The 27576-nt window shown below is 35.4% G+C and overlaps 1 protein-coding gene across 2 annotated transcripts in view; it reads left to right on the top strand.

Annotated features, from left to right (window-relative positions):
• The first annotated feature begins 14682 nt into the window (after window positions 1-14682).
• The window catches only part of LOC113235999, a 30600-nt gene continuing 17706 nt past the window's right edge, over window positions 14683-27576 (top strand). The window contains exons 1-3 of one of the 2 annotated variants that reach the window (XM_026471925.1): window positions 14683-14779; window positions 15263-15348; window positions 20129-20189. In XM_026471925.1, the coding sequence (XP_026327710.1) occupies window positions 14740-14779; window positions 15263-15348; window positions 20129-20189 (187 nt within the window). In that variant the 5' untranslated portion in view covers window positions 14683-14739. The remainder of the gene's footprint in view (window positions 14780-15262; window positions 15349-20128; window positions 20190-27576) is intronic. The other variant, XM_026471924.1, reaches the window with a different exon arrangement.

The raw sequence follows: 27576 nt of genomic DNA, 5'->3' as shown, positions 1-27576 counted from the left end.
TCCACCCTCCAGCGCCCGCTTATCGTTGAATTTTGGGACACGCAGTATATTATAAAAAATATTACATACAACCATAAAATTTAGTTTCTGAAATATCGTATACACCGAATTCAATATATAATATAAACACTAAAACAAAACATTTACACTCAAAAAGTCCTAAAGTCGGCAACAAATCATCCATCCGTTCTCTCCAGCCGCAGGGGCGTGATGGACGAATAATACGAACCAGCAATCTTGGTATTGCGATAAAACTATTGTTTAGTTTACTACGAAATTGAGATTAGAAGTACTATCACCTAATGTATTATACGTGAACTAAAGTGTAATATTTTTATATTCGGTTTCAATTCAGAGAAAAATGATACTATTTGGATTCTGCATTCGGGACGTGCCACCATGGTCAGGTTTTAAGCATTTCGGATTTTTTCCATTACTTCCGAAAGTTTTATTGGGAAGATTTTGTGCTCTCTAGTTAGTTTTCGACAAATATTATACACTATTATATTTGTAGATATTTTGATTTGATAAATAAGTGGACTTTAGCGCATGGACAGAAATTTGCGGCTTTGGAGAAATGCCCATTTAAATGATTGTTGTTCACACATAGAACAACACTATTAACTGTCGTTCACGACTTTTTGGACTTTATGACGACTGACTGCAGTGACAATGGGTAGAGCTAGCTAACGACAGTCGTCCGATGATAAATAAAACGTTACGATAAAAATAATAATTGCAAAAATAGATAAATAAAAATAGACAACTGCAGCTTCAAACGATTCTGTCGTATAAACGACAAGGCGACTGCCGTGAACCGATAAATTGTCGTCACGATGTAGTGGGAACAGCTAGACACGACAGTCATTCAACAATAAAATGAACGTCCACGACACAGTCACGCCAGATAGTCTATGGGAATAGTCTGGACACTATAATCGTCCATCGATAACCCAGACACATCTAGATAGATGCCGCAAGTGTGCGTACTTCGCGTTAGACCTGTGTCGGTCGATCATTTTTGATAACCCGGCTCGATCATGACTCATGCGTAGTGTGATCGGGTCAAATGATTCGATCATATATTCGATATATTAGTGGGTCACCCGTGTCTCATGATACTTCCATATAGCGTTTAAAAATGTTAAATTATACAATTAGCTTTTATTCTTTCCTGCTGATGGGTAATGTGTCTATAGTTAAATGTATCATTGATAAACCACACTTAGGACACTAAAATTTTTTTTTAGAAAAACTAACTGTGTTACAAAACAAAAATACACAGCAAAAGACTTATTAGCACTCAAAATTGCTAATTTACTATTCATTAATATTTTAATATTTGCTAGTGCACCCGTAAATAAACACAACATACCGAAAAACTGATTAAACTTACAAAATTACCATGTAATGGACACTACGCCACGGAGCAGTTAAGATAAATGAATGATTGATAGATTAATTGATCCGTTAACCCGTTGATCGAACGAAGATTCTATCGAACGAATGCTCTATCAAACAAATGTTCGACCCAAACGAAGAGTCAGAAGGCGAACCATGTCTTGAGTGGGGACTTCACGTGAGAGTGAACGAGACAACAATAATATTGTGAATTGTTGAATAATCTCTAAAATTATACTGATAAAGTCGAATATTGTGCGCATGACCCATGAAACTCTAAAATGATCAGGTTATTTAGAAGCTAGTAACTGGGTTATCGGGTTACATGGTGCTGTTCGAATAATTTTGACTCGTACGAACACGATTGACACACATCTACTTCGCGTGCCCAAAGTAAGTGAAATTCACTTAGCCGTAAACACCAATCGAAAACGCGAAAAATGCAAACTGTGCCATTATAAATTGCAAAAGCACCATCACTGTGGGTAAACAGATAAACAGGGACGTTTCCATCCACGGGCAAGTGATTTTGTAATTAGAAGATGCATAATTTATTTTAAACACAATTCTTTTGGTTTTGTATGAATTGAGAAAACAAAATATGCAACCTATTTAAATGTATTTATTAGTATAGTATTATTCTAAATGTATTTGTAATACATTGCGGATTTTACTTGGTGCGATATATTTGTGATCCTTTGTTAATACGCCATGAATGTCGAACGAACGCACTTTTGTATAATGCATTCAGTTTCGTGGTACGGCCGCTTGCACATTTCTTTGGCCAAATTTGACATTTAATTATGTATACGTTAGGCAACACTGTTCTCGATTTTGATAACAACAAAGGGACGAAAATTATTATGACCTTAGCAATATTATAAAAATATTCTATAACTCTTTTGTTATAACGTTTAGTAACGTTTCATTTTTTTTTTCAGTTTTGTGGTATCTATTATCAGAAGTATCTGTAATTTCGATAATTTTTGCAGCACGTTGTCTCGAATGTCCGAATATAGAGAGCAAATAATTACATACATCGCCGGATATGTAATACGAGTAAAAAAAAAATAATATAAAGAATTAAGAGTGCGCTGTCTTTACAAAAACCTGGAGTTTGTCATACGTCATACGTATAAGTTCGTTGCAAGCTTGGTTATCATACAAATTGCTGTACTAGCGGCGTCTATCTAGATATATGTCTGTGACCGATAAATAAAACGTAACGACGTAATGGGAACGCACCCTTAAGATTTGAGTAATAAGACGGCTATTGCCATGATATTTGGCACAATGTGTTGTATGAAAAAATTTAGTTATGGCTAGTTATTAAAATTACTCAGGAGAGAAGTTTGTTTATAGAACTCTATGGATGCGTCACGAGTTTATTGTATTGCAATCACTTACATCATTTTATACTGGTACAAAATTATAAACGTTCCACTGATATTTAATAGTACATTAATGAATAGCGTCGAACTTTATGAGTCTAATCACTTTCTTAAGGCATTACCTTATAAAATCGTTGTATATGACAGTGATGGCTGTCTAAACATGTTTCCATTGGAAGGTCATCCTTTCAGACTTTGTCTTTTGTGCGGGATAAACATTGGCAAAGCGTGAATGATCTTTTAGATGGTACGTCAAGATATTCTTCGCATAATTGTGTCCGAATTTAGATGAAATGAATGAAACAAACATTATAATTACACATAGAAGAGTAATGTAAGTATGTAATTATGTTAGAAAAGGTCAATGTAGACCACCTTGTGTAGTAGCATATCCTTCCAGATTAGAAACCTTAAACTTTAGGACAGAAAATTGTAAAATTGGAAAGTGGGTGCAACTCAAAAACAATACAATATTTATTAATACATTTTCGTCGGTCGAAGGAGAATTATTTGTGTTTGCACGATCTTTTGTATCAATAATAATAAACTAGTAGAGTATTATGATTATGAATATAAAAATACACAGAAAAATTGTCGACCCGGTGGTGGGACGAAAAATATATACATGATCATAACAAAACCAGTGGAGTTAGTTCACAAAAAATCTCAATAAATAATGGAGTATTTTCATAAGAAATAGACGAATATCATGGTAGCAAAATTATCATGATAAACAATACAAAGATAGACGGTGTAATCACTGTAGCACTGCGAATTATTGGGTTAGGTGAGTTTTCAAGACTAACCTACCCACATGTACAATGTGTGCGTCCATACAAGACGCGCACACACTCAAGCCGCGCTGTTACTTCGTACGGAGTAACCATACTTCTCTTATTTTGCTATAGCTGCAATGATACATTAAAATAAGCAATGCAACATAAACTTTATTCTTTACACGATCAGGTTATATGTCTTTAAATAAAAAATTGTTAAAGAAGCTACAGCAATCGGCGTTGAGTGGCGTTGCGCAGCACGCACTTTGCAAAATACAATATATCTAATACAGAACATATGCTGTATTAAATAAAGTATGCATTTCTTTGAATGCAACTCTACAATAACTGTAACTTTTTCATTAAAAAAACCGACCTCAAAAGTTTGCTTATCGGCTTTTTTCGATTTCCATGATATCCCTCATTAGATTCTGACTTGGTGACAATGCGACCGCCACGAGAGTGCACCCTTTCAAATAAAAAAAAGAATTTTCAAAATTGGTCCACAATTGACGGAGAAATCTGAAAACATACATACAGCCGAACGTATAAGTTCGTCCTTTTTTTGAAGCCGGTTAAAGAACAGGCGCATAGCTATCTCCAATTTGAGGCGATCTAACACTCAATTTACATTGCTGTGGAACGGAATGGAAACGACTTTTTGTTACGAAATAGTACTTAAATAGCATAATCAACTTTGCGTCAATTACGTAACGTAGATACAAACTAGATATGAGCTCAAATACATGTCGCGTGCCTCCCGGAGCAATCTCGCGCGTATCTGGTTAGCACGTTATACTATTACTCCTTCTTAATGTAAATTGAGCCTAGGAAGTACGATCCTACTCAGTTTTCAAAAGCGAAAATTCTCCACTAATTATTCTATGTCTGATCTTTTCATGTATGTATAATAAATCTTTTATAGAACGAGATTGATATGAGACACAGCTCAATGAGTGCTACTCTAAAAACACGTAAACTTAGTGTGAACACAGCACAATAGTTTCATCGTGACGGTCACGGCCGCAGTACTGGTGCGACGCGGCGGGATGATAATGCACTGTTCTATTCATAGAACTTTCCTGAAGCTTTTTGCTATAAAGGATACTTGAAGAAACACTTTTCTTTGTTGATTTCCTTATACAGGGTGATTGGTAACTCGATACATTCCTTTTAAGGGGTGAAAGTAGACCTAATTTGAAGCAAATTAAGTCAAGTTATACCCTCTCCGAAAATTAGTAGTTTCGAAGATATTGAAGATTTAAAGTTTTAAAAAAAAAATCCCGATTCTCAGCTTTGTTATTTTTTTGGAATTTTATTTCTGTCCGTTTCTGGTTTGTTTTCATTTTATCTAGTAGTTATTGAATTAAAGTTATTGTTTAATAGCAATAGAGTACGAAATAACTGTTAAATTTGCCATAGTGGTTCAAAAATGAAGAGAACTACCGAAAAAGAAACAACAATTTATTTATTAAAAGGAGTGCCTTGTAAAAAAATTATATGGAACGATGTGTACAAATTACTTAAATTACTTCTTTGTATTGTTACCTATTCAAAACAGTAAAAATGTTAACTACAATGTTAATTTTTCTAATACAAAAGTGATGAAAATCAAGAACAAAGTGCGAGTTCACTACACTTGATTTTATGGTAAAATAAGTTTTAGAGGGAAAATGTTAAAGAAATGTTGACACTTGACAATCTGTAACGTTTATTACCTTAAAGTACAAACTCTTAAACTAAGTTATTCTAAATTTTATACATTTATTGTAAGTCCTGCTCAAAATGGGAACCTCTGTTCCTAATACACGCTCTTAGTCTTCTGCGTACTTCACTTGTCGTTACCCGCGATGTTATAATTGTTCTTATTTGTTCAGCTGCGTCAATTATTTTCTGCCTTAGCTCATCTAATGAATTTACGGGCGTTTCATACACCAAACTTTTCATATGTACTTTCCATAAATACAAATCACACGGTGTCAAATCTGGGCACTTCCTGGGTACTCCCTTCGTACCGCAGCAGCATTACCATCACAAAAACCGTTTAATATTATTTTAGTTTAGTTGGCTTCAACTATTCCTGAGTACGGACGTGTCGTTGCATTCTACTTTTCGAAGTTTTTCTGGTTACGTCAGTAAATGTCTGAGTATACGAACGAAGAATACGCGGACATTGTGTTCTGTTACGGTTTTTGTGATGGTAATGCTGCTGCGGTACGAAGGGAGTACCCAGGAAGTGCCCAGATTTGACACCGTGTGATTTGTATTTATGGAAAGTACATATGAAAAGTTTGGTGTATGAAACGCCCGTAAATTCATTAGATGAGCTAAGGCAGAAAATAATTGACGCAGCTGAACAAATAAGAACAATTATAACATCGCGGGTAACGACAAGTGAAGTACGCAGAAGACTAAGAGCGTGTATTAGGAACAGAGGTTCCCATTTTGAGCAGGACTTACAATAAATGTATAAAATTTAGAATAACTTAGTTTAAGAGTTTGTACTTTAAGGTAATAAACGTTACAGATTGTCAAGTGTCAACATTTCTTTAACATTTTCCCTCTAAAACTTATTTTACCATAAAATCAAGTGTAGTGAACTCGCACTTTGTTCTTGATTTTCATCACTTTTGTATTAGAAAAATTAACATTGTAGTTAACATTTTTACTGTTTTGAATAGGTAACAATACAAAGAAGTAATTTAAGTAATTTGTACACATCGTTCCATATAATTTTTTTACAAGGCACTCCTTTTAATAAATAAATTGTTGTTTCTTTTTCGGTAGTTCTCTTCATTTTTGAACCACTATGGCAAATTTAACAGTTATTTCGTACTCTATTGCTATTAAACAATAACTTTAATTCAATAACTACTAGATAAAATGAAAACAAACCAGAAACGGACAGAAATAAAATTCCAAAAAAATAACAAAGCTGAGAATCGGGATATTTTTTAAAAAACTTTAAATTTTCAATATCTTCGAAACTACTAATTTTCGGACAGGGTATAACTTGACTTAATGTACTTCGAATTATGTCTACTTTCACCCCTTAAAAGGAATGTATCGAGTTACCAATCACCCTGTATACGGTACATTATTTGTTTTTTCATGCTCTCGTGTCAAACAACAGCAATACCTATTATCGTAAAACTTGTTATTATTACAAAAACTTGCCGAGTGAAAGTGAAAACATACCAATATTTAGATGTTTAAAAGATTTTGTATACACACCAGTTACTATGGAATGAAAGATAGAAAGAATTTAGTGTGCAGAAAACTGATTAAAAACTAGGCGTTGATGCTTTTGTTGATCCAACAACTACGCAAAAAGAACTTGACAACGGCATTAGGTTATTGGCTTTTATTTACTGGACCGGCTGGGAATCTGACAGTCATATACCTATATAGGTATCCATACTTCTTCCTGTTAATTATTATATTTTCATAATTTCAGTCATCGACATTGTCACGCTCTCTTCACTACTGAATGAATGGAACGATTTGGATTGAATGAAATAAATTAACAATATATATATAATAAAGTAAAATCCGACTTTAGTTTTTTTATGATACCAAGACAAGGGATGGACAAGTCGTGCGCTTGGTGTTAAGCAACTCACTGCTCCATAGCAGTTGCAGTGTTATTCAGATCTTCGAATCGCTGAGATCTGAGGTACACTGCCACTGCGCTTGTCACCCTGAGACATAAGTTGACAAGTCTCACGTGCCTGTAATTTCACCCTTACCCATGCCCTTTAAAACCGGAACGCAGTAATGCTCACATTGTTGCTTGGCGGTGAAGAATGGGTAAGTTGGGCAGTACTTTACTGGACGAACTCTTTCACAAGGAGCTTTACGACATGCCTATTAGAGTAGTACAAAGTATTGTGTACCCTGCTATTTTGTATGGCGTTCGTCTGGGTTAAGCCCTCCGCCAGTGACACACCGTTCATGGGCGTCTCTGGCGGACCCGGGCTTTGGTATAGACTCGCCGGGGCTTGTGGTAGGACATGTTCGTCTGCCCCAGTAATGTGTGGCCGGAGCGTCCGTCTCGCGCGCAGCTAGTACGTCTTAGTAGCGGTTGGACGAGAGCGTTGGAACGCGAAAGGACGTGCGGGACACGTGTGTTGCTCTTTAGGTTAGAAGCTATGTCCGGTCCGCGGTCACTGCGGCAGGACCCTGCGACTGACATCTCCGGAACTAGTCTGTATAACTACTCGTAGTATAGGATAAGTTATGTATCCTCCGGTCGATCCTGCCGCATTCCTATTCTTATTTATTCCTATAATAGGAAATGAATAGGCGCACGGAGAGACGTCGGGAAGTGAGCGTGCCTACAACTGCGTTACCAGCTAGGAGAGTTGGTAGTTGAATTTAGATTTATTTCAAATAATTCAATGGCTTAGCGGAGGGAACCGTTAGTTTTGCAATGCATAACGGGAAGTGAGCGTGCCAACAACTTCGGTAGGTACCTATCCGGAAAATAGGGAGGGTGCTGTAGGTGAACCCGAGGCCGCTCACCCGAGTCACTAGCCTTTTAAGAACAGATGAAATCCGTGACAACGGTCTGTTACAACCACGGGCTGATCTCGGGACAGGATCTGAACTTACAAGGCCCTTGTGCTTGCACAGGTTATAGTACTGTTCCCGTATTCCTATTATTTTTATGACTTTCATGTGATGAAAGCACTTTTGACCTATGAACACGTGTGCCTTTATTCTTCCAAAGGTACGAAACATCTAAACTGTTAGCGTAGGTAATACAAGTGTAACTTAAATCTCGAAGTGAAATAAATTTTCGTATAGAATAGGCAAATCTCACAAATTTACTGTCAACGCGATTTATGTTCACTGAGCTCTTCGATTTCTTCGTTTTTTGTATCGACAACAGTTACTTACCTACGTAATCTGGCAACTCAATTGGCTTCAGTCCATTCCACCACAATTTGCAAGGTCAATAAACGATCAAGGAAGAGATTTTTTACGTTTATGGAGTGTTCGGAAACGTAAACAGCTCAAGATAGTCGATCAATGTAAAAATTGCATCGTTATTGTCGTTAAACGTTGTTGTTTATAAAACGTTTAAATCACTATCAGCGCTACTACACTAGACAATAGAAACTAGGAACCCATCAATTAACAAGCAATTAGAACTACTACCTGAGATTACTTAATACGAGTAGTTACTATACGTCTACTACATCTACGTCTATTTTAATACTGATTTTTAAATTAAACAATACATTTTTTTTATTATATCAAGTGACGGGACAAACAAGGCGTGCGCCTGATAGTAAGCTACACGTCTGTCCATAACAGTTACAGTGCCACTGATGAGCTTTAAACTGCAAAGATCTGCCTGTAATTTCACCAGCACCTTTAACCTTCAAAACCAGAAAACATTAATGCTGACATTACTGCTTGGCAGCAGAAATAGGTAAGGAGGCAGTACTTCTCTGGACGAACTCTCACAAGGAGTTCTACTCTTGTTAAGATCGTCATATTAAGAGCCAGACTTTTGTCGATGTAGCCTCCGCCACTCCTTGCAGTTCATAGCCAGCTTTTTAACTCTTTATAGCTCATTTTGACGTTCTTGAAGTTTATTGCATAAGTATAACGACGTATTAATTTTTTTTTTTTTGTGAAAAATTACTTTGATACTGTGCTTGACGCTCTCCCACTGAGTCACGACGCGAACCAGCTGTCCTACGAATTTTTGTGTGTGCTTGGTGCAAATCTTTGTTTTTGTTTCTTACGACTTTTTATCGTAGTGACATCTATAGAACTCTATGAAAGTATTTCTTCACTCAGACAGGTACTTTATTTCTTTACTATACGCCGTTCTTGGTCTTCCTACTTTCTTTTTCCTTCTATCTTTCCTTCAATGGACAATAAAAACAAATTGAAACAGTTATAGACTAAAACGGATACAGATCTTGTAGCCATGTGGTTGGGATTTTCTGTGATTTGAGGCGACACAGCCGGAAAAACAAAAGGTCGATGTAACTACGGCGTCTTTCACTTTACGCGGTTAACCACCAGGTTGTTAACCTAAGCGTGTACAGGGTCAAGAACGCGCCGGTCTTGACACTTAAAATCAGGCCACACAGACGCGGTATATCGGGAAAAGCGGCCTGGGGGCGGACCTGCGGGAAACGAGTGCTTGTCGGGGCGTGCCACACAGCAATCCCGCGCGTAGTTCGCGACGGTACAGCAGCGTGAAGGCGGCCGGTGTGACACCAAAAGCGTCACGCCACACTTATTTCCAACCTTTTTTTTCCATCCTCTAACTTTTCAACACAGACAAAGAAAGCATCATGTCACTGTCAGATAGTAATGAAAAAGAACTTCTTTTATTAGCGCTAATCTTGCGGAAGTTAAACATTCCTAGTAACTACTACGCTTTGGACAGACAAATACTGTTATTTGCTATCCAGGTCTTTTTTACGTTTCCAAATGACGGGATGAACAAATCGTGTTCATCCCGTATAAGTATAAGGTAAAAAATAGTACACTCACGACTTTTATGTGGCTCCTTGGAAATCTTTTCCCAAATTATTTCGCCGCGTCGCATTGCCGCCGCGCGTTTTAGGGTGGTATGATTCTTATGAACTCGTACATTACAAAAATTCCCATGCCCGGAACGCTTCCGTTTCCGCCTCTGTGTGGTCAGAGCATTAGGCTCAACTCACAATGGCGCAGAGTCGAAGCGTCGATTTGATTTGAAAAACAGGACGCGACGCGACGCTTCGACTCTGCGCCAAAGTCCGCGTGTCGAGGTCGACGTGCTGTGTATATGCGTATGTGGTCTGTGATACATAAATAGTGCAAGACAAAAGCTGCAAAAAAATATGATGATCATGATCAACCTATTTATACGTCCCGCTGCTGGCTGTACGGGTCTTCTCTCATCGGGTTTGTTTCATAGTCTGTCATTGTAGCCCAATTCCCCTTCACAAGTATTTCAAGGGTTGTGAACCTTCTTCCTTCGATGTTATCTCTTCACTATTGGCGAAAGGTATTGCTACTAAACATTTCACAATGGAAGAACATCTTACAAATTGAAGTCATAAGTACATGCCGCCACAGGGATTCTAAGTCAATTAAGAGACAACCATTCGCCCATAAGGTCACCACCGCAAAATAAATGCAATGAATTTAATATTATAATAACAGATTAGACTTGAGACATGAGATTACTTACCGAAATTTCAATAACCACGTCAGTAATTGCTTTCGCATTTACCACTTTAATTATAGGTACATCTGGTGAAAAAGCGAAATCAAAGGTTAAGTGACACATCAATTAATGTAACGGTTCTCAGAATACGTAATTAGTGTTGCTATTTTGCGTCTTTTATAACGGATATAAAAGCTGCATAAACCTTCTTTACGTTTTAAAACATTCTGTTTCTAGAAGGTTCTAAATAAAAGAAAAAATACGAATACTGTCAGAATATGGGACAATAAACTAACGTTCGATATTGTGGTACAAAATTCATGATACAATCTTCCTTAATGTTATGGTGGCTTTTTTTGAACGAGATCTAAATCGCAAAATAATACAAGGGGGACGATTCTCGTACTGTGAGCTGTATTCATAATTATATTTTCACTTTTTAGAAATAACATCGTACCCCCACAATCTTACTACAGGAAATGAAACTAAAATCTTACTCTGTCCAGAAACAATTTCATTCTAGATATCAAGATTTTAAAATCTATTATAGCATTTTTTTTTGTTTTGATCGATTAAATTCAAGATATAAGTAATCGATAAAAAAATTATACTGAACTCAACTATGTAGTTTCATCTCGAGCGTTAAGGTACTAAATCATTCGTGAGTTACTGAGTAATAACTAAAAACTGCTTAAAAAATTGCTTAAAAACCGCTAGCAATTGATCATCGGGTATCTTCGACATGTTTTTAACCGACTTCAAAAAAGGAGGAGTTCTCAATACGACTGTATGTTTTTTTTGTATGTATGTTACGCATTTGTGAACCGCTTTTGATGATTATTTTTTTTTGCTGGAAAGAGGGTACCTGAGATGTGGTCCCATTTAAATTTGAAAAAAAATATTTCACCTCTGAGGGTGGCAAACTAGGGGATGAATGACTTTTGAGGTCGATTTTTTAGTACTCTGTACTGTTTTGTTATTATTGTCATGTTTTATCTACCGCTTGAAAAATTGTCCCCCTGTTATCTACTCTATTGTAGATTCAGAATAAGAATGTTTTCATGTTTATGCGTACTAAGTATGTCTGTTACTAGGTAAATGAATAAATTTATTCAAGTAATGAATGAATCAACAACGAGCCGAACTAATACGTGTCTTTACATAATCGTCAGCATAATTTGGTTTTAGAGAGAGATTTTAGATGCCTTGCAATTGTTGCTAAGGCACTGATTCACAATAACAACATTTCAAATTATCAGGTTTGAAATGTTGTTAATGTGAATCCGTAAATTCTACGAATCACTGCGATAGATTAGTTATAAATCATAACTTGGTACTTGGTACTTGGTGTAACGGGCTAGTGTCCGCAACTCGACGTCAAATAAATAAATCATAAACTGTTACATTTTGTTTGATGATAATCAATATTATCGTGATAATTACTTGATAATTATCCGGCCGAATATATCCGCTAATTATGCTATGATAATAGTGAGAAAACTAATTAAACACTAAGAATAATCTTTGGGAAAACGATAGGGCATGTAACTTTTTGAGATTGACATTTGACATGTTTTTATGTCTCTGATTGAAACACGTGGCAGGACATTGTGTTGTTCCAATTAATTATATAAATATCCAGATAATTATCGATATAATTATCAATGATAATTATCACTTCCAACGCAGGCTATAAATAAAAACATTTTGAAGACTTTGGAAGGAAGTATACAATTTACCGTCTATTATAGTCTTTTGGTAGACATGAGGTCTGTCCAAAAATATGACATAAAATTGTTTTATAAAGACACGCAGGGTGACACTACCTTACATCTCATTTATTTATATTTATTCACAATCCCGAGAGTGTCTCTCCTTTAAATTGCGTTCTATGGTATGTCTGTCTTGCCTGGTTAAATTTAATTCTAGCTGGTTGTGGTGCTCGTATTCATATCTTAATCACATGTTGCGCTTTCATAGATTCCATGATATGGAGGGAGAGGTTTCACTTGTAGGTAACTAGTTTTTTATTATCAGCCGATAATACGCGACTTTAATTGAGCATAATCGCTTTATTTGTCTCTTTGTGATGTGAAACCCACTTCTTTAGAGTGTTATTAAATAGGTACCCTTGGGAGATTAAAAACGTCGACGATCCCAGTTCGTTATGAAAATTTCTTTGATTAAATCGGGAATGGACTTTGCATATTGAAACGTCTAATTGATGTTTGGAGTATAACTCTTAAAGAGGATTATTATTGTATTAGTAATGAGGGAAAAATTATTTAATGTGATTTTGTTACATAATAAGGATTTTGAATTGTAGTGGCAAAGTAATATTACGACGGTTTTATTTTCAGGAGTCTGTCTTTCTGAATTTTTAAAAAATATTAGAAATAAAAACTGTTACATTTTTTAACGTGGAGGCCCCTCAGAAACTAACACTGAACCAGATACTAGACGATTTTGTCGAACAACATTTCCTTTTTTTTTTTTTCTTATTTATTCTCTAAGATACATCTAGGATTTTTGTGATTGAGACGATTGATAGAACCTGTCGCCAATTCATTAATGACGTGAAGGATGGTGACTATACGGACAAAAACACAATCTATATTAACCTACATTAACTGCCTCCGTGACCGAACGGTTACCATTTTTGACTGCCACGCAGAGACCTCGGGTTCGATTCCCGGGCCGAGAGAAATATTTGTATGGCCTACATTTATTTTTCTCGTGAGTTTGGGTGTAATTTGTGGTTGTCTACCTATGTGTTTGTCCATGGCAACCGCGATACAGGTTTTCCCTAGTGCGGAGCTATGAGTATGTGTGCGCGCGTTATTTATATTCATACCAACACATAAGGTCCACGTGCATCTGCAAGCTGACTATCTGGGTAAACACTGATTTCATATCATACGCAACTGAATCGAAGTAAACACCCTCTGAGTAGCCTTTTACCTCCCCTTACGCCACCAATGGCCGCACAATCATTTAACTAAATCTAATATAAGTTTGCTCTGACCATAGACAACTGGTCAAACTAAACAACATCTGATTTAGGGTCATTCTGGATTTCTGATCACTTTGTCCGCCGACAAGTGGTCAAACTAAATAACTTCTGATTTCTAGCCACATTGGATTTCTGATCACTCTGTCCGCAGACAGTCTGATAGTTTAGGTTACTGGTGAAACTAAACAATAACTGAATTCTGGTTATACTGGCTTAGACACGCCTTATATCTGATGACTTTCAACGTGTTGTAATTCTAGTAACGCATGCACTGAATAGTAATGAACTCACTCATCAACACAGAACAATAAATACAGTAGAAGTGCTTAGTGAACGTGGCAGGTATGTCAACAGTACGCGAAGTTCTATGTACCTGAGCTCTGTCCGCCATTTTCGCTTTGTACAGTCAAAAGCAAGTCAAGCTTGACACTTTGCACTTTGGACCGTTCTTATCGTAAGCGGCATAAAGTTGGATTTAAATCTGAAGTGTCAAGCTTGACGTGCTCTTGACCCTGTACGTTGTGGTCGTGTCTATTACCTCACGTAAAATCTCGAAATTCGTGGAAGTGCTTTATTTCGCTACTTGCTGCATTTATTGCCGCTAGATGACACCACGTTGAATGAAATTACAATATAAAATGAAAACGTCGTAACTTACAATAATAGGTATTGAACTTTCAACGATATGCCAACTGGGTAAAGTTTAAATTATATTAACAGTCCCGAATTTGTCACATCTTTTTTAAATTATAAACTACGACCAATCATTATCAAGATTTCTTAGTGTTTAAGATAATACTGTGTGAGTAATCCTGGCTTAAGGCACAACCATTGATTTTTTTCCGTGCTCACCAATGTTGTTTTCGCACCAACTTGTTGCCTTAATGACACGGGCCAGCGCGGGCGTTAGCTCAAGCACCGTCATGGCTTAAAAGGTTTAAAGCCTTTTGAAAATAGCATCACTGATAGCTATTTATGAGGTTAATTCACGCTAAATTGTATTTAGAGAGTAAAGGTAAGCATGCAAAAAACGACAAAATAATTAAGTGGTTTCTTAAATTATATCACAGAAATCATACAATATCGTAACAAAATAGTACTCCAAACAGCGGATTATCATTACGGAAACAATATACATGTCAGTTTGTTGGTCTCAAGCCTCTTTGAAGAAATAAAGAAACTGAATATTCAGAGACCTTTTCGAATGGTATCTTATATTCAAAAGAGATACATTTTCTTGTTGTTGCGATCATACGAATCTATATTACATACGTGGAAGCCCATCAAAACAATCTTTGAAATTCATAGGAAATCTCTTTCGAGTGACAAATTATGCTTAGATTATTATTTTTGTAAGCGGGTATTTACAAAAAATAATAATCGAATGGCTCACGGAGCATAAAGGCCGCCATCTTAATTTCCAGATCGCAATTGAATTTGCAGCGTTTTAAAGTTTTATTAAAATAGTGAAAAAGTGTTAACTTCTTGGTGTTTACAGAATTTACTAAAATGGATGTAATTAATAATAGTGTTACGGGAATGAAAACTGAGTTCAGTGAGCTAATACAGTATATGCCGACACGTGTAAGTATGACACATGTACATTTATTTAAGCAATTTAAAACAGTGATTTAATCATTAATATAATACTTTTAATTATTAATTAAATCTTAGTGGGGTAGTTTTAAGTAAAGTGTTATGGTAATAGGTACTAACCAACCTTAGGCGATTTTATAATAAAAGAAAACAGAAGGATATTGTTATTTGTAATAACATGCAACCATACTTATGGGCATTATCTAAATAATTAATCAATTGATTGTGTGCTTATTATATTTAAATATCTCTTTTGTTAGGTCGTTACACTTGATTTTTCGCGTACATTAATGAATTTGGTTTACAAGAGATATATTTGATGAAAAAGGAATAAATTTGGAATGAAATTATCCAATATTTTGTCCAAAAAACGCCCATGTTAGCAAATCTTTACAAGTAATAATGTTATAGAATTTCGAAAATTTAACACTAATTCATATAGACACAGGGGTCAAAGTACTACATTTCCGTTCTGAATTTCTGGCCACTTTACAATAAAACCTTTGGCAACCTCAGTGGTCGAGTGGCTTGCACACCGGTTTTCATGGTGTAGACATCTCAGAGGTCCCGGGTTCGATCCCCGGCTAAATTTTCTATGTTGTCTCGGGTCTGAGTGTTTGTGGTACCGTCGTTGTTTCCGATTTCCATAAGACAAGTATATAGCCACTTACTTTGGGATCAGAGCGACGTATATGATGTTGTCTAATATTTATTATTTTTAATATAAGATAAAAATTTTAATAAATCGTAAACAATACAACATGGCCACAATTCTGCTAATGTTTTTGAAACCTCTGGTCATAGTAATTCCAATGAGACTTCATTGAGATTATAATTATTACAATTATGTTAATATCGGTATTCTGCAAAAAAATCTAGTTACAATGGCAGTTGAGTTTCAATAGTGTCAGTGGAATGGCAGTGATGGCATTCATTATTCAATCACTTAGAGACGCCCCACACGAGCGTCTTTCGAGTGTGAGCGTCTTGTCAACACGACGTCCTGTTCTCAGTCCAACATCTGCCCGAAATAATTACTGACAAATAAGTAATACTCGACCAAATCGAAAGACATCATAGCATCATGCTTCTTGTCGCATCATTAGTCGTGTTACTTATTTGACAGCAATTGTTTCGGATGGATATCGGACAGAGGGCGGGAGTAGACCCTCTGAATGGTGCCGAACATCGGGTATACGCCGCGCGGATATCTTGCCGCGCTGTGCGTGCGTTGGCAAGACGTTGACGCTCGAAAGATGCTGGTGTGGGGTGTCTCTAACGATCGATATCTATAATATTAATTTAGTCTTCAAATTATGATTACCGTTACGATGTAGCTAGGGGTAAACGCAAACCGATCCTATTCTATTTAACAAAAAAACGAGTATTTGAAACCTTATTACGTGTGTCGAAATGAGCTTGCCGTAGAAAACTCATGCCTGATGACAGGCTACAAATTAATTATACCTACTAAACACCGTGAGATAATATTGGCTGAATTGTTCTTTGACGTATAGGTTCTAATAATATGCAGACAGAGGCAAGGGGATGCTTTTGGAGGCCTAGAATGTCGGTAGTTATAAATAAGAACGTGGGCTTGTGTGAGGTATGCGCCCTCCGGCCCACGCCACCGCGCTCATGCACTCCGTGGACTTTCACTCCGCAATAGACTTGTGCCTCGTCGGTCTTTAGAGGGAGCAATCCCATTTAATTCATTCGGACAAATGAAATAATTCGGTATTTTAATTCCCTAATCAATGTGGGATCTGGGAATAGGGAAGGAATAGGAACCGTATCAGTCTTTGAAGCACACTAAACGAAATGATCCCTATGAACGATTTATTAATTTAAATAGGAACGTTTTATTGTTTTTCCTCTTTCCTATACTATTTATGTTTTACGAATACCTTTCATATTTACAATTATATTGTTTCTAATTTGATTTTAATTTTACGTTATAATTTTATTTTAAAATGCAATTATACATATTTGATGTGTTTGAGTTTTTTATTTTATTATTTTACACATGGTGTGTAGTGTGTTAAATTTGATAACTAACTAAAAATGAAGCAATTTTGTTGTATACTTGTTAAGTTCATATTTGAGTCAAACGAGCTGTCAAGGTTCAATTGTACATCTCAAAAAGCAATGATAGTCCATCAATTGTCTCGTTCGCACTGTCTCGCGTCTGTTATTTCTGTTATATGTTAATTCAGGTAACTAATAAGGTCGCTTCGCGTCTGTGGCTCCGCAAACAGCTCCTATTCCTACTGAACTCAAAGACAGGTGAACTATAAAGATCGTGCAGAAAGAACTAACTCCTTTCGGTCAGTGTCAGGAATTCATTCCTAACGATTCCTAGTTTATGAATTACTCAAGCCTATTGCGGAATAGGCTTGAGTAATTCATAAACTAGGAATACACATATGGCTGCGGAGCCATAGTACCGTTTGCACATGGACTTCCTAGGACCCATCAACGGCAAAGTGAATCTCATCATTATAATAGTAGACGCGTATTCTAAGTGGGTAGCTCGTCTTCAGTGTCTATGGAGCTCAAATAGTCATAAACAAATTATGTGATGTTATGTCTAGGTTTGGTTTAGTTCACACAATATGCACTAATAACGGCACGTCATTTGTTAGCGTGGAATGTATAGAATTTTTCCACAGTAATGGAATCGAACTCGTCACAATAGCGACTTACAACTCAAACAGCATCGGTGGTATCGGGCAGGCTGACAGTTAGTTAAAATAGCAAAGAATGCTACCAAGAATTGTTTTATTAGGCGCCAGTATTAATAGTACATTGTGTATTAAGGACGATGGTAATTAGGAAATTACTAACGAGGGTCTATTAGAAGACCGAAGCCAAAGGCTGAGGGCGTTAATAACTCGAGTTTTGTATTTTTTCACCGTCAGTGTTACATACAATACTTTTCATCAATTTGCGAGGAAATAAATACAATTTATATGATTCACAACACAACAATTATGGATTTGGCAAATGGCGGTTTTTATTTTTTTATTTATTTATTAAGGCTTTGGCAAAGCCATCAGCCTAAACATGAAGTTTAAATATGTTTCCGTAAATATGGCCGCCACAAAGAGGATAGGCAATTTGAGGCGGCGTGCTTGGATTGACTCGGGATTCCTTAAAACGGGCCGATACGGGTATTTTAGTTCGAGATTCGTATAATTTCGCGTTTTAATCTTCGATTAGGGCACAATAGCACTATCCTATTCCACTTTAAACTAGATTTCACAAAATAATTGAAAGTCAAAATAAAAACGATACTTTTCCCTCCAAAAGGTCCAGAGCGAATCCGCAAATGGCGGGTTTTTGGTTTTAATTCTTCCATAGATAATACAACAACTTAAATGTTGTAAAAAGCAAACACGCATACAGCCACGATGGACTGTAAAAAAATTGTTTAATGTTTGTACAGTAAATAATTAAAATCAATTATAAGAAATTCTTAATAATAAGTATTTAAGTGGTATGTGATTGAATTGCAATGAAATTTTTGTTTAGATAAAATTAAATAAAATTTTATGCGAATATTTTAATTTAAGTAACCTCCTTGCTTGAATTGTTGAAAATGTAAGGAAATATGTAGTGTTACAAATTAAAAAAAAGCTCCTTGTCGACCGTGGCTGTAAAGGAAAGAAAAAAGGCCCATGGGTTTTATATGAGGCATTATGGTCAAGTTACCTACCATGCAATCATACCATTTACGAGCAAGTGTGATGAAAAGAGTTAATGTTAAATTATGTGACTTCATTTTATCACGGACACATCGCACGCTGAAAGTATATTTTGAAAACAAATTAAGATGTAAATTAGACAGACCCAACAGCCCAAGACGCATCGCTTAATGAAGCCGTAAAATGGTAACAGTGCTTGCAGAGTATACCATGGTCCTATGGCGGCAATCAAAACTTGGTAATAATTAATTAGTGTTAGTTAAAATGTATAAGAGACAAACAACAACAACGACAAGTTAAAATGTGTAAGAGGTTGAAAGACGTAGTGGTGGAAAATCAGTGTACTTAGTGTGGTCATTGCAATCAGATAACAATGAATTATTCAAGAGACACACCAACCAATTGTTAAAATATAGAGGGGACGAAGACCACGATGACCAGTTGAGTCACACTCTTGACCGACATAAAAGAAATGATCAGCCATGCCTGACTGCAGAACTGCCACCTATCGTGATTAAAGTTGAAAAGAGCCCTGAGTCATCCCTGGCATGCTGCTCACACCTCTGTGATTGTGTCCACCCTCAGCTCGAGACTCGAGACCGCGTCCGCAGAGCTAGAGAATAGCGCGGCAGAAACATCACCATTTTCCGCCTAATAATTTCCGCAACATTTTTACACTCTTAACTTTAGGTTAAGGGTGGAGTGATGTAGGTAGTATTAACTGCCTCCGTGGCCGAACGATTACCATGCTGGACTGCCACGCAGAGGTCCCAGGTTAGATTCCCGGGCCGGGAGAAATATTTGTATGGCCTACATTTATTTCTCTCGTGAGTTTGGGTGTAATTTGTGGTTGTCTATGTGTGTGTCCATGGCATTCTAGGTTTTCCTAGTGCGGGGCTAATAGTATAGTATTAAGTTCGATTAAGTCGAGCAAATTCCCTAAACTCATGCGCACGTCTTTGCTTTCCGCGCCTTTCCCAATGAAATCTCTAACCGACTAAACATTTCCTTTGTGAAAATAAACGACAAGTAGCGTTTTATATCTTAAGTTGTTGTTTCAGTCCATCAGCGACGCCGCAGCGACTTTTCAGGTTAGCAGGAAATCAGCACCTTCTAAAACAGGTATTTAAATAACAGCTTCACATATACATGTTTTAAAAACAATGCATTCTTTTACATATCAATGTCATCATCATTTCCATTATAACTCTCACTGTTGAGCACATGTCTCGTTAAGACGAGACTCCTAAGGGAGAGGATTTAGTGCAAGGTCCGCCACTCGGACCCAACGTGGATTGTGTATCGTCTTCAACATGCATGTTTCATAACGACATTTTCCTTCACCAATAGCGAGAGGTCTTAAATGAAAAACCACCGTGAAACTCAGACATTAACAAAACTAACGGATAACTCACGTATTTAAGTAAAATTCCTATTTAAAATTGGTAATCTTTATTGAGAGATATGGTAAAATAAATTAAAAGTGTTTTCGCTGCTTCGAATAAAGTGCCGTGCACGTAAAATCAATTGAGTTTTGTTTGAAAAGGGTATTTGGAGTAGCCTTGGGTTCACATATCGTAACTACTAACAACTTTAAGGAGTGGTTAGAAGAAAAAGCCTTAAAAACGCGTTTGTAAAACTTAGATATTGGTGGCGGTATATGGATGATGTTTTCGCTATTATCTCGAAAAAGGCTTTCGAGATAATACCGGATTTCTTTAACTATCTCAATTCTGTGCACGATAAAATTGAGTTCACGGTGGAGAGAGAAAATAAAGGATCTTGTAGTCGTTTGTTTACTACAGTTTACCGTAAGCCGACGCATACTGACCGGTACCGTAGGTGGCTGGAAAGTGCAGTTACAAAAGTTGGTATTCACGTTATTGAATATAAAAGATCATAAAAGAAATATCAGTACGAGTATTTTCAGCTAGTTCGTCGCATTGACTGAAATGCGTTTGGGTTTACATTCCTGTATTTTAAAAATGTTTAAATATTAATAATAGTTGTCAACGGCCAATTGCCATGCCACTGAGCTAGTTCTTTGCACGTGTTTTTGGGAAAAAAACTTCAATCAAATAGAAAAAGACCATTTTGTAAGACAAAAGGATTTTCTTATAAAATGGCTTTTTACTGTCACTTTAATTAACTCACACCTACTTTCGTTTAGGATATCCGTTCCAATGTAAAAAGAAAAGAGGTAACAATAAGAAAATATCGAATTGCTTAATTGCTCTCGAATTCAAATTTTTTACGTACTAATACGATTCATTTTGCTTGACTCGCGCGGCAGGGACACTAATTTATTTAAGAACTTATTTTTTTACAAATACAAACGAAATTAAAGCCATTTGAAAGATGTACACACGCCAGCATATCAAGCTACACATTGACGTATATTGTTCCGTTGCACTGGAGGGGATTTTCGAACAAAATGTGTAGTATGATGTGCCGTTGTCCGTATATCCTAAAGTATACGTGTTTTATTTAGTTCAGTTGATATAAAATAAATCATTGGTATATGCAAAGTACCTATTGAATACAGCGGTTTTCTTATTCTATTTTATTTATTTTAATTTCGAAGTTTGTGTTTTTTTATATTGAAAATTTTTAAGAATCGTGTTTTCACACCGGAGAGTAATCAGTGTATATTCTCAATTTTACTATATATTTTTTTCAAAGTGATTGGTTCAACACTTTCACTGTTATGCGAAATCAACCAAAGCCATTTGAGGTTGTATAGACTAAAGAAAAATAAATAAAAGAAATTTTTTGAAATTTATATTTTAATTAAGACTTAATATTTATTGTAGTTTCCAGCAGTTGACGTCTTTCGGCTGAAATAATGATAACGATGATGATGATTTTGATAACACGTATTCTGCCCGTCCCCTATGTTAGGGACTTGTTATTTTCTAATTCCTTACTCTATGAATGTATACTACAAAATATATACAAATGTTCTTTACTTAATTTTATGATACTGGTAAACAGAAAATATAATAAAAAGCGTGTTTACGCTGCACTTTAAGAGGGAGCAAAGGAAAAATTCCTAATCTTCGATTTGATTTTAGAGGGCTAAGTCTACTTTAAAGTTAAAAATAAAATATTATACGAGTAACTACACGATATATTCAAGAACAGACATTAATCAGAAACATAAAACAATAAAGTTTCCTCTATAGATAAAAATCACGAAAACACATCTAATTTTCACATTTTTTCGATTTATTCTCGAAATGCTACGGGTTATTAGGACAAAAATTAGATATTAATTATATTTATGCATATATGAATACTGTCCTTACGGTTTTTTTAATCAGATTAGTTTTAGAGTTATTCCGCTAAAACTAATTTGGCACTTATGACATTTCTAATGCGCAAAAGATAACATCTCCTGTCGCATGTCACGGGAACTTCAAGCATGTATTTGTTTCACAAATTAGTCACTATTGCTCCGTTGAGACGAGAGGATGTCGATAAAATTTGCGGCTGAGCTGTTTAATCGTCATCGTAAATTATCAATATTGGTGGCTAATTGTCGAAGGTAAGTTTGTGAATTACCTACCTATGTTGAACGGTAAAATAAAAAATAATATTTCCGTGTGCATAAGCGCACTTAGAACTTACGAATTTAGATTTCATCAGTAATAGGATTGAAAATTCACCGGTATAAAAGTGAAGGTCGTGCAGACGATTTTAGTTGTTATTATGTGCAAAATAACATTTAAATTGATTTATTCCCGCTTTCGCGGGCTATTCGATTGATATGACGAAACCATTTACATGTTTTATATTACATATTATAAATGTATAATATTTGTATAAGTGACAGTATGATTTTGATCTAATTGATTGTTAGGTTACCTCTGGAAAACACACACAAAATCCAAAAAGGGCTTAGTACAGACAGAGAATAAATAGTTGATATCGTTGTTATTTTTTTTATTACGAGAACTGATTTTGATTTTGAACAAAATAATTACACATACTTAATGGTAGGAATTTTAAATTAGAGCAAAAGAAATTGAAATTAAATTAATAAAATTTAAAATTTAAAGCAATTTAACACATTGCTAACACAATTATTGTATTGGTTTTTGTCTTTGACTCGACAAGAAGAAGATTAGAGCAATTTATTTATTTTCGTGTTTATTCTATTTACCAAACAAATACGAGTATAATAGGTATCGTACTTTATGAAATTTCATTACAGACACAAATTTTGTGTGGAACAGAATAAAACTGTGGAGTCGCCAATAGGACTAATAAATTAACAACCGGTCCCAGTACAGTAAATATTGTATTATGTTTATACCGGATGATAAAAACCACTGACCATTTTAAAGGAGCATACTGCATAATGGAAATAAGAAATACATGTTCGGTTTTTTTTTCAAATACCTAACACATAAATAAGATATGACGTCTCAAAGTTTTATATTTAAAATTTTATTTAAAATTTTACATTTTCATAAATTTTGTGTAAAGATTCTAGAAATTCAGTTTCCAGAATATATCGGAAATAAAGCATAAATCATACTGTCATTTTTACAAATATTATTTATTATATAATATGTAAAGTAAAAATGTAAATGGTATCGTCATATCAATCGAGTGGCCCGCGAAAGCGGGAATAAACTAATTTAAATGTTATTCGGCACATAAGAACTAAAATAATCACACGATCTTCGCTCTCATATCGATGAATTTTCAATTTTATTACAGATGAAATCTAAATTCGTAAGTTCTAAGTGCGCTTATGAACATGGAAATAATATTTTTTATTTTACCAGTCAACATAGGTAGGTAATTCACAAACTTACCTTCGACAATTAGCCATCAATATTGATAATTTACAATGACGACTAAACAGCTCAGCCGTAAATTCTGTCAACGACCTCTCGTCTCAACGGAGTGATAGTGACTAATTTGTGATAGAATTATATGCTTGAAGTTCCCGTGACAAGCGACAGGACATGTTGTCTTTTGCGCATTAAAATGTCGTAAGTGCTAAATTCGTTTTAGCGGAATAACTCTAAGACTAAAGGGATTAAAAAATCCGCAACGACAATAGTCGATCATGTATAAATATTTTTAATTATCTAATTTTTGTCCTAATAACCTGTAGCACTTCGAGAATAAATCGAAAAAATGGAAAATTAGAGGTCATTTCGTGACTTTTATCTATCGAGGAAACTTTATTGTTTTATTTTCTAATTAATGTCTATGCTTCAATATGTCGTGTAGTTACTCATACAATATTTTATTTTTAAAGTGGATTTATTATTATTATTATGTATATTATTATACATATATCCTAAAATCAAATCGCAGATTAGTAATTTTTCCTTTGCTCCCTGTCAATGTGTCCGGATTGAACCCGACAATTTGGGCATTGCTTAATTTTCCAGCTTGCACGTGAAACATTTGATTTTAAAAATAAGGGGAACACGGGGATAGTATACCCCTACAGTGTATTTTTTTAATTGAGACAGTATGAAGTCGGTCTGGATCGGTCTGGATATTTGCGCAGCAGTCTGCCTTTGAGAATTTACCAAGTGTGTGTATTTATTATGCATTTTCAATAATTATATTGTTTTCATTATGTTCCTAGCTTCGTCGTTTTATATTATAAACAATAAGCATTATGGTTTTTAGGCACTTATAATCATAGGTCAAGGTGACAAAGACAAAAAAAATATCTGTCCAGAAACGAATTCAAGAAGTTTTGGATATAATGAAATGGCGCTGATGCAGAAAATCGACAGATTCATTATTATAGTTCTGAGTATGGAACTATAATGAATCAGTAGCGAATACCATAGACAACAGAATTTTGGTTAAAACTAAAAAGAGCCCCTTCGTGATATGGTTTATGAAATTATAATCACGCAAAGTGACACTTTCTTTCTAAATAATTCGCGTCCAGTTATGTAAATATTCCATTAATAAAGGATTGACATTGTAGCGGTTTTCACTCAAACTTCAAATATGGATAAATTCCCAAGATTTAAGACCCTGAATGTCTAGTTGAGAAGTTAGTTACAAAATGAAGTCATTCGTTCCAGTCTGATTCTTTGTAACGTTCCGAAAATGTGGTGCAAAGAGTGTTACCGGTTCTCCAATCCAAATTATTTACTATTATGGTTAGATTTGTTTTATCACAAACTGGACAATCTGGAATCCGAATGCTTTTCTTTCCATATTTAAGGCATACTATTTCGTGTGGTTGTTTACAATTCGTAAGAATATGGGAATTAGTGGAACATCTAAGACATATTTTATTTTCCAAATACTAGAGATATAAAAGCCCTAATGTATATTCTACGCACAAATATACTCCATAGGTAAACTTTGTTGAGCGCTATAACAAAACCATCATGGCAGCTGTCCCCAAGTTCATAGACGAGGGTCACAGTCACAGATCTTGGGATCTGAATATCCTAAAAAATCAATTTGCTCTCAATATTGCCGTTAGTAACATCACGTCTGGAGAGAATTGGTAGCTTGTGGTTCCCACATCTTGATATCGACCAATCCGAAGATTTTTTTGCGCCTAGGTACGAATATGTGGAAAATACCGGTAAACTTAGAGGAAATTTCGATCATGTACAAAGTTCTTCAATCAAGTCTCATGATAGAAATTGAATAGTGGTCCTTATAATCTTCGACGTAAAAAGTATGACTTTAATGTTGGTGATATTGTTCGGCGAAAAACTTATTATCAGAGTGACAGGGGAAAACGATTCTCTAAAAAACTACCTCCTAAGCATATGAAACGTTGCATTAAAAGTGAATTATCACCTTTAATATATGAATTTGTCCATGTGCATGGGCCTGGGCTCATGGCAAATTAAAGATTTTACATTGAGAAATAATACTTGTTAAATTGTAGAACATATTTTCTCTTCCTTTTCTTCAATGTTTACATTGAACCTAGTCTATTTTAATATGCTAATAGGTTGACATTTTTTGCATGGCTTCTATCTATTTGTATTCTAAATGAAAACGACAACGAAATGAATTATTTCAGCCTTGTCGTTTGGCTTCCCTAGAAAAATAAAACAAAACAAAAAAACTATCAAAAAAAAGAAAACGTGCAGAAATTTGTCAGATGTTTACATAGACATACACACATTCACACATATACACATACACCTTCACACATATAGACACAAATGCGCCTACTCTACTATAGTCTATTTGTTTATTATATTGTAAGTCGCTTCATTTAAAAAATATAGTAATAAAAAAATAATGTCTAAATTTATTAATACAACAGAATTCAGTTATAATATGTTATCAATATATATTTCAATTCGTTACATTGTTCTTTGATAAACAATATTTTAAGTCGCTTCGTTCTGGCATCGAATTAGTTTTTATGTAACGTAAATAAATGAATTGTAATCTGATAAACTTTGTAATTGGCTATGTAAGTACATTATTCAGAATTGTAAACCAAATTTAAAAGCTGTAAAATTTTCAAACAAATAAATAATTTTAAAATTTGGCGGTCTATTCACTCATTTTATTCAAATTGTACTGTAGAATTAGGGTTAGATATTTAAATACGTAATACGTTTATTTGAATAAAGAAGTGTAATAAAAGTTTTAAGTAGTCGAATAATGGATTCAATGTTTACGGGTCGACGATAAGCGCGCGAAAATTACTTTTGATCGGTTTACGCTGCGACGTACGGGTAGCGGGCGGCGAGTGATAGGTGCGGGTAGCGGGGAGTGTGGGTGGAGCCAACGTCAAAACTTTTTTGGCATGAGGGCTCTTAAAGCATGTAGACTTGGGTATAATATCGTTGCCTTACTTTCTCAAGTTAGCATCATAGGGTCGAAACACAAAACTGCGATGCGACGTCGCATCGCAGATATCTACGAGTTCGCACGACGCATCGCAACGAATTTGCGAATAGCTCCGCATCGCGCATTCCTGCGGTGTTAATCTTTTTTGTGTTTTTTCCTATACTTTCTTATCTCAATACAGCAGTGCTACACGCTTTTTACGATCCATGTCACTACCTTTTTTTTTGGTTGGCGACAGTCGAAGGAATTGTTATGGAAACCGTGGCAGTGAGATGCCTTGCCGCACGAAATCGCATTGCAGCAATTCGTGTCGAAGTTTTCTGCGTTGCGAATTCGCATGGCGGTGATTCGCAGTTTTGTGTTTCGACCCTTAAAGCACCACAACTGAAATGTAAAAAATGCATTGTATATACATATTTTGCAAGATGATTTCACACCAAATTTTCTTCATATTCACACACTGGCTTTTACCTATTACTAAAGTTACAAATTAACACCCTTGATAAGAAAAATCCAAATTAAGGAGGAAATCAAACCAAGGAGGTTTACTGCTTCTAAAAATGTTTGTCATGATCAGTGCGATCACCAAAATTTATTTATAATCTAAAGAAGTCCATTGTACTAGGCAGTTGGTAGTCAGTTGTATTAGGCTGTATATAGTGGAGTAGTTACTGAGAAAATTAGAAAA

Source organism: Hyposmocoma kahamanoa, unplaced genomic scaffold, assembly GCF_003589595.1.
Source record: "Hyposmocoma kahamanoa isolate Upper Pololo Valley unplaced genomic scaffold, ASM358959v1 88, whole genome shotgun sequence".
In the NCBI taxonomy this organism is placed as follows: Eukaryota; Metazoa; Arthropoda; class Insecta; order Lepidoptera; family Cosmopterigidae; genus Hyposmocoma; species Hyposmocoma kahamanoa.
This window is presented reverse-complemented; position numbering and strand designations above follow the sequence as displayed.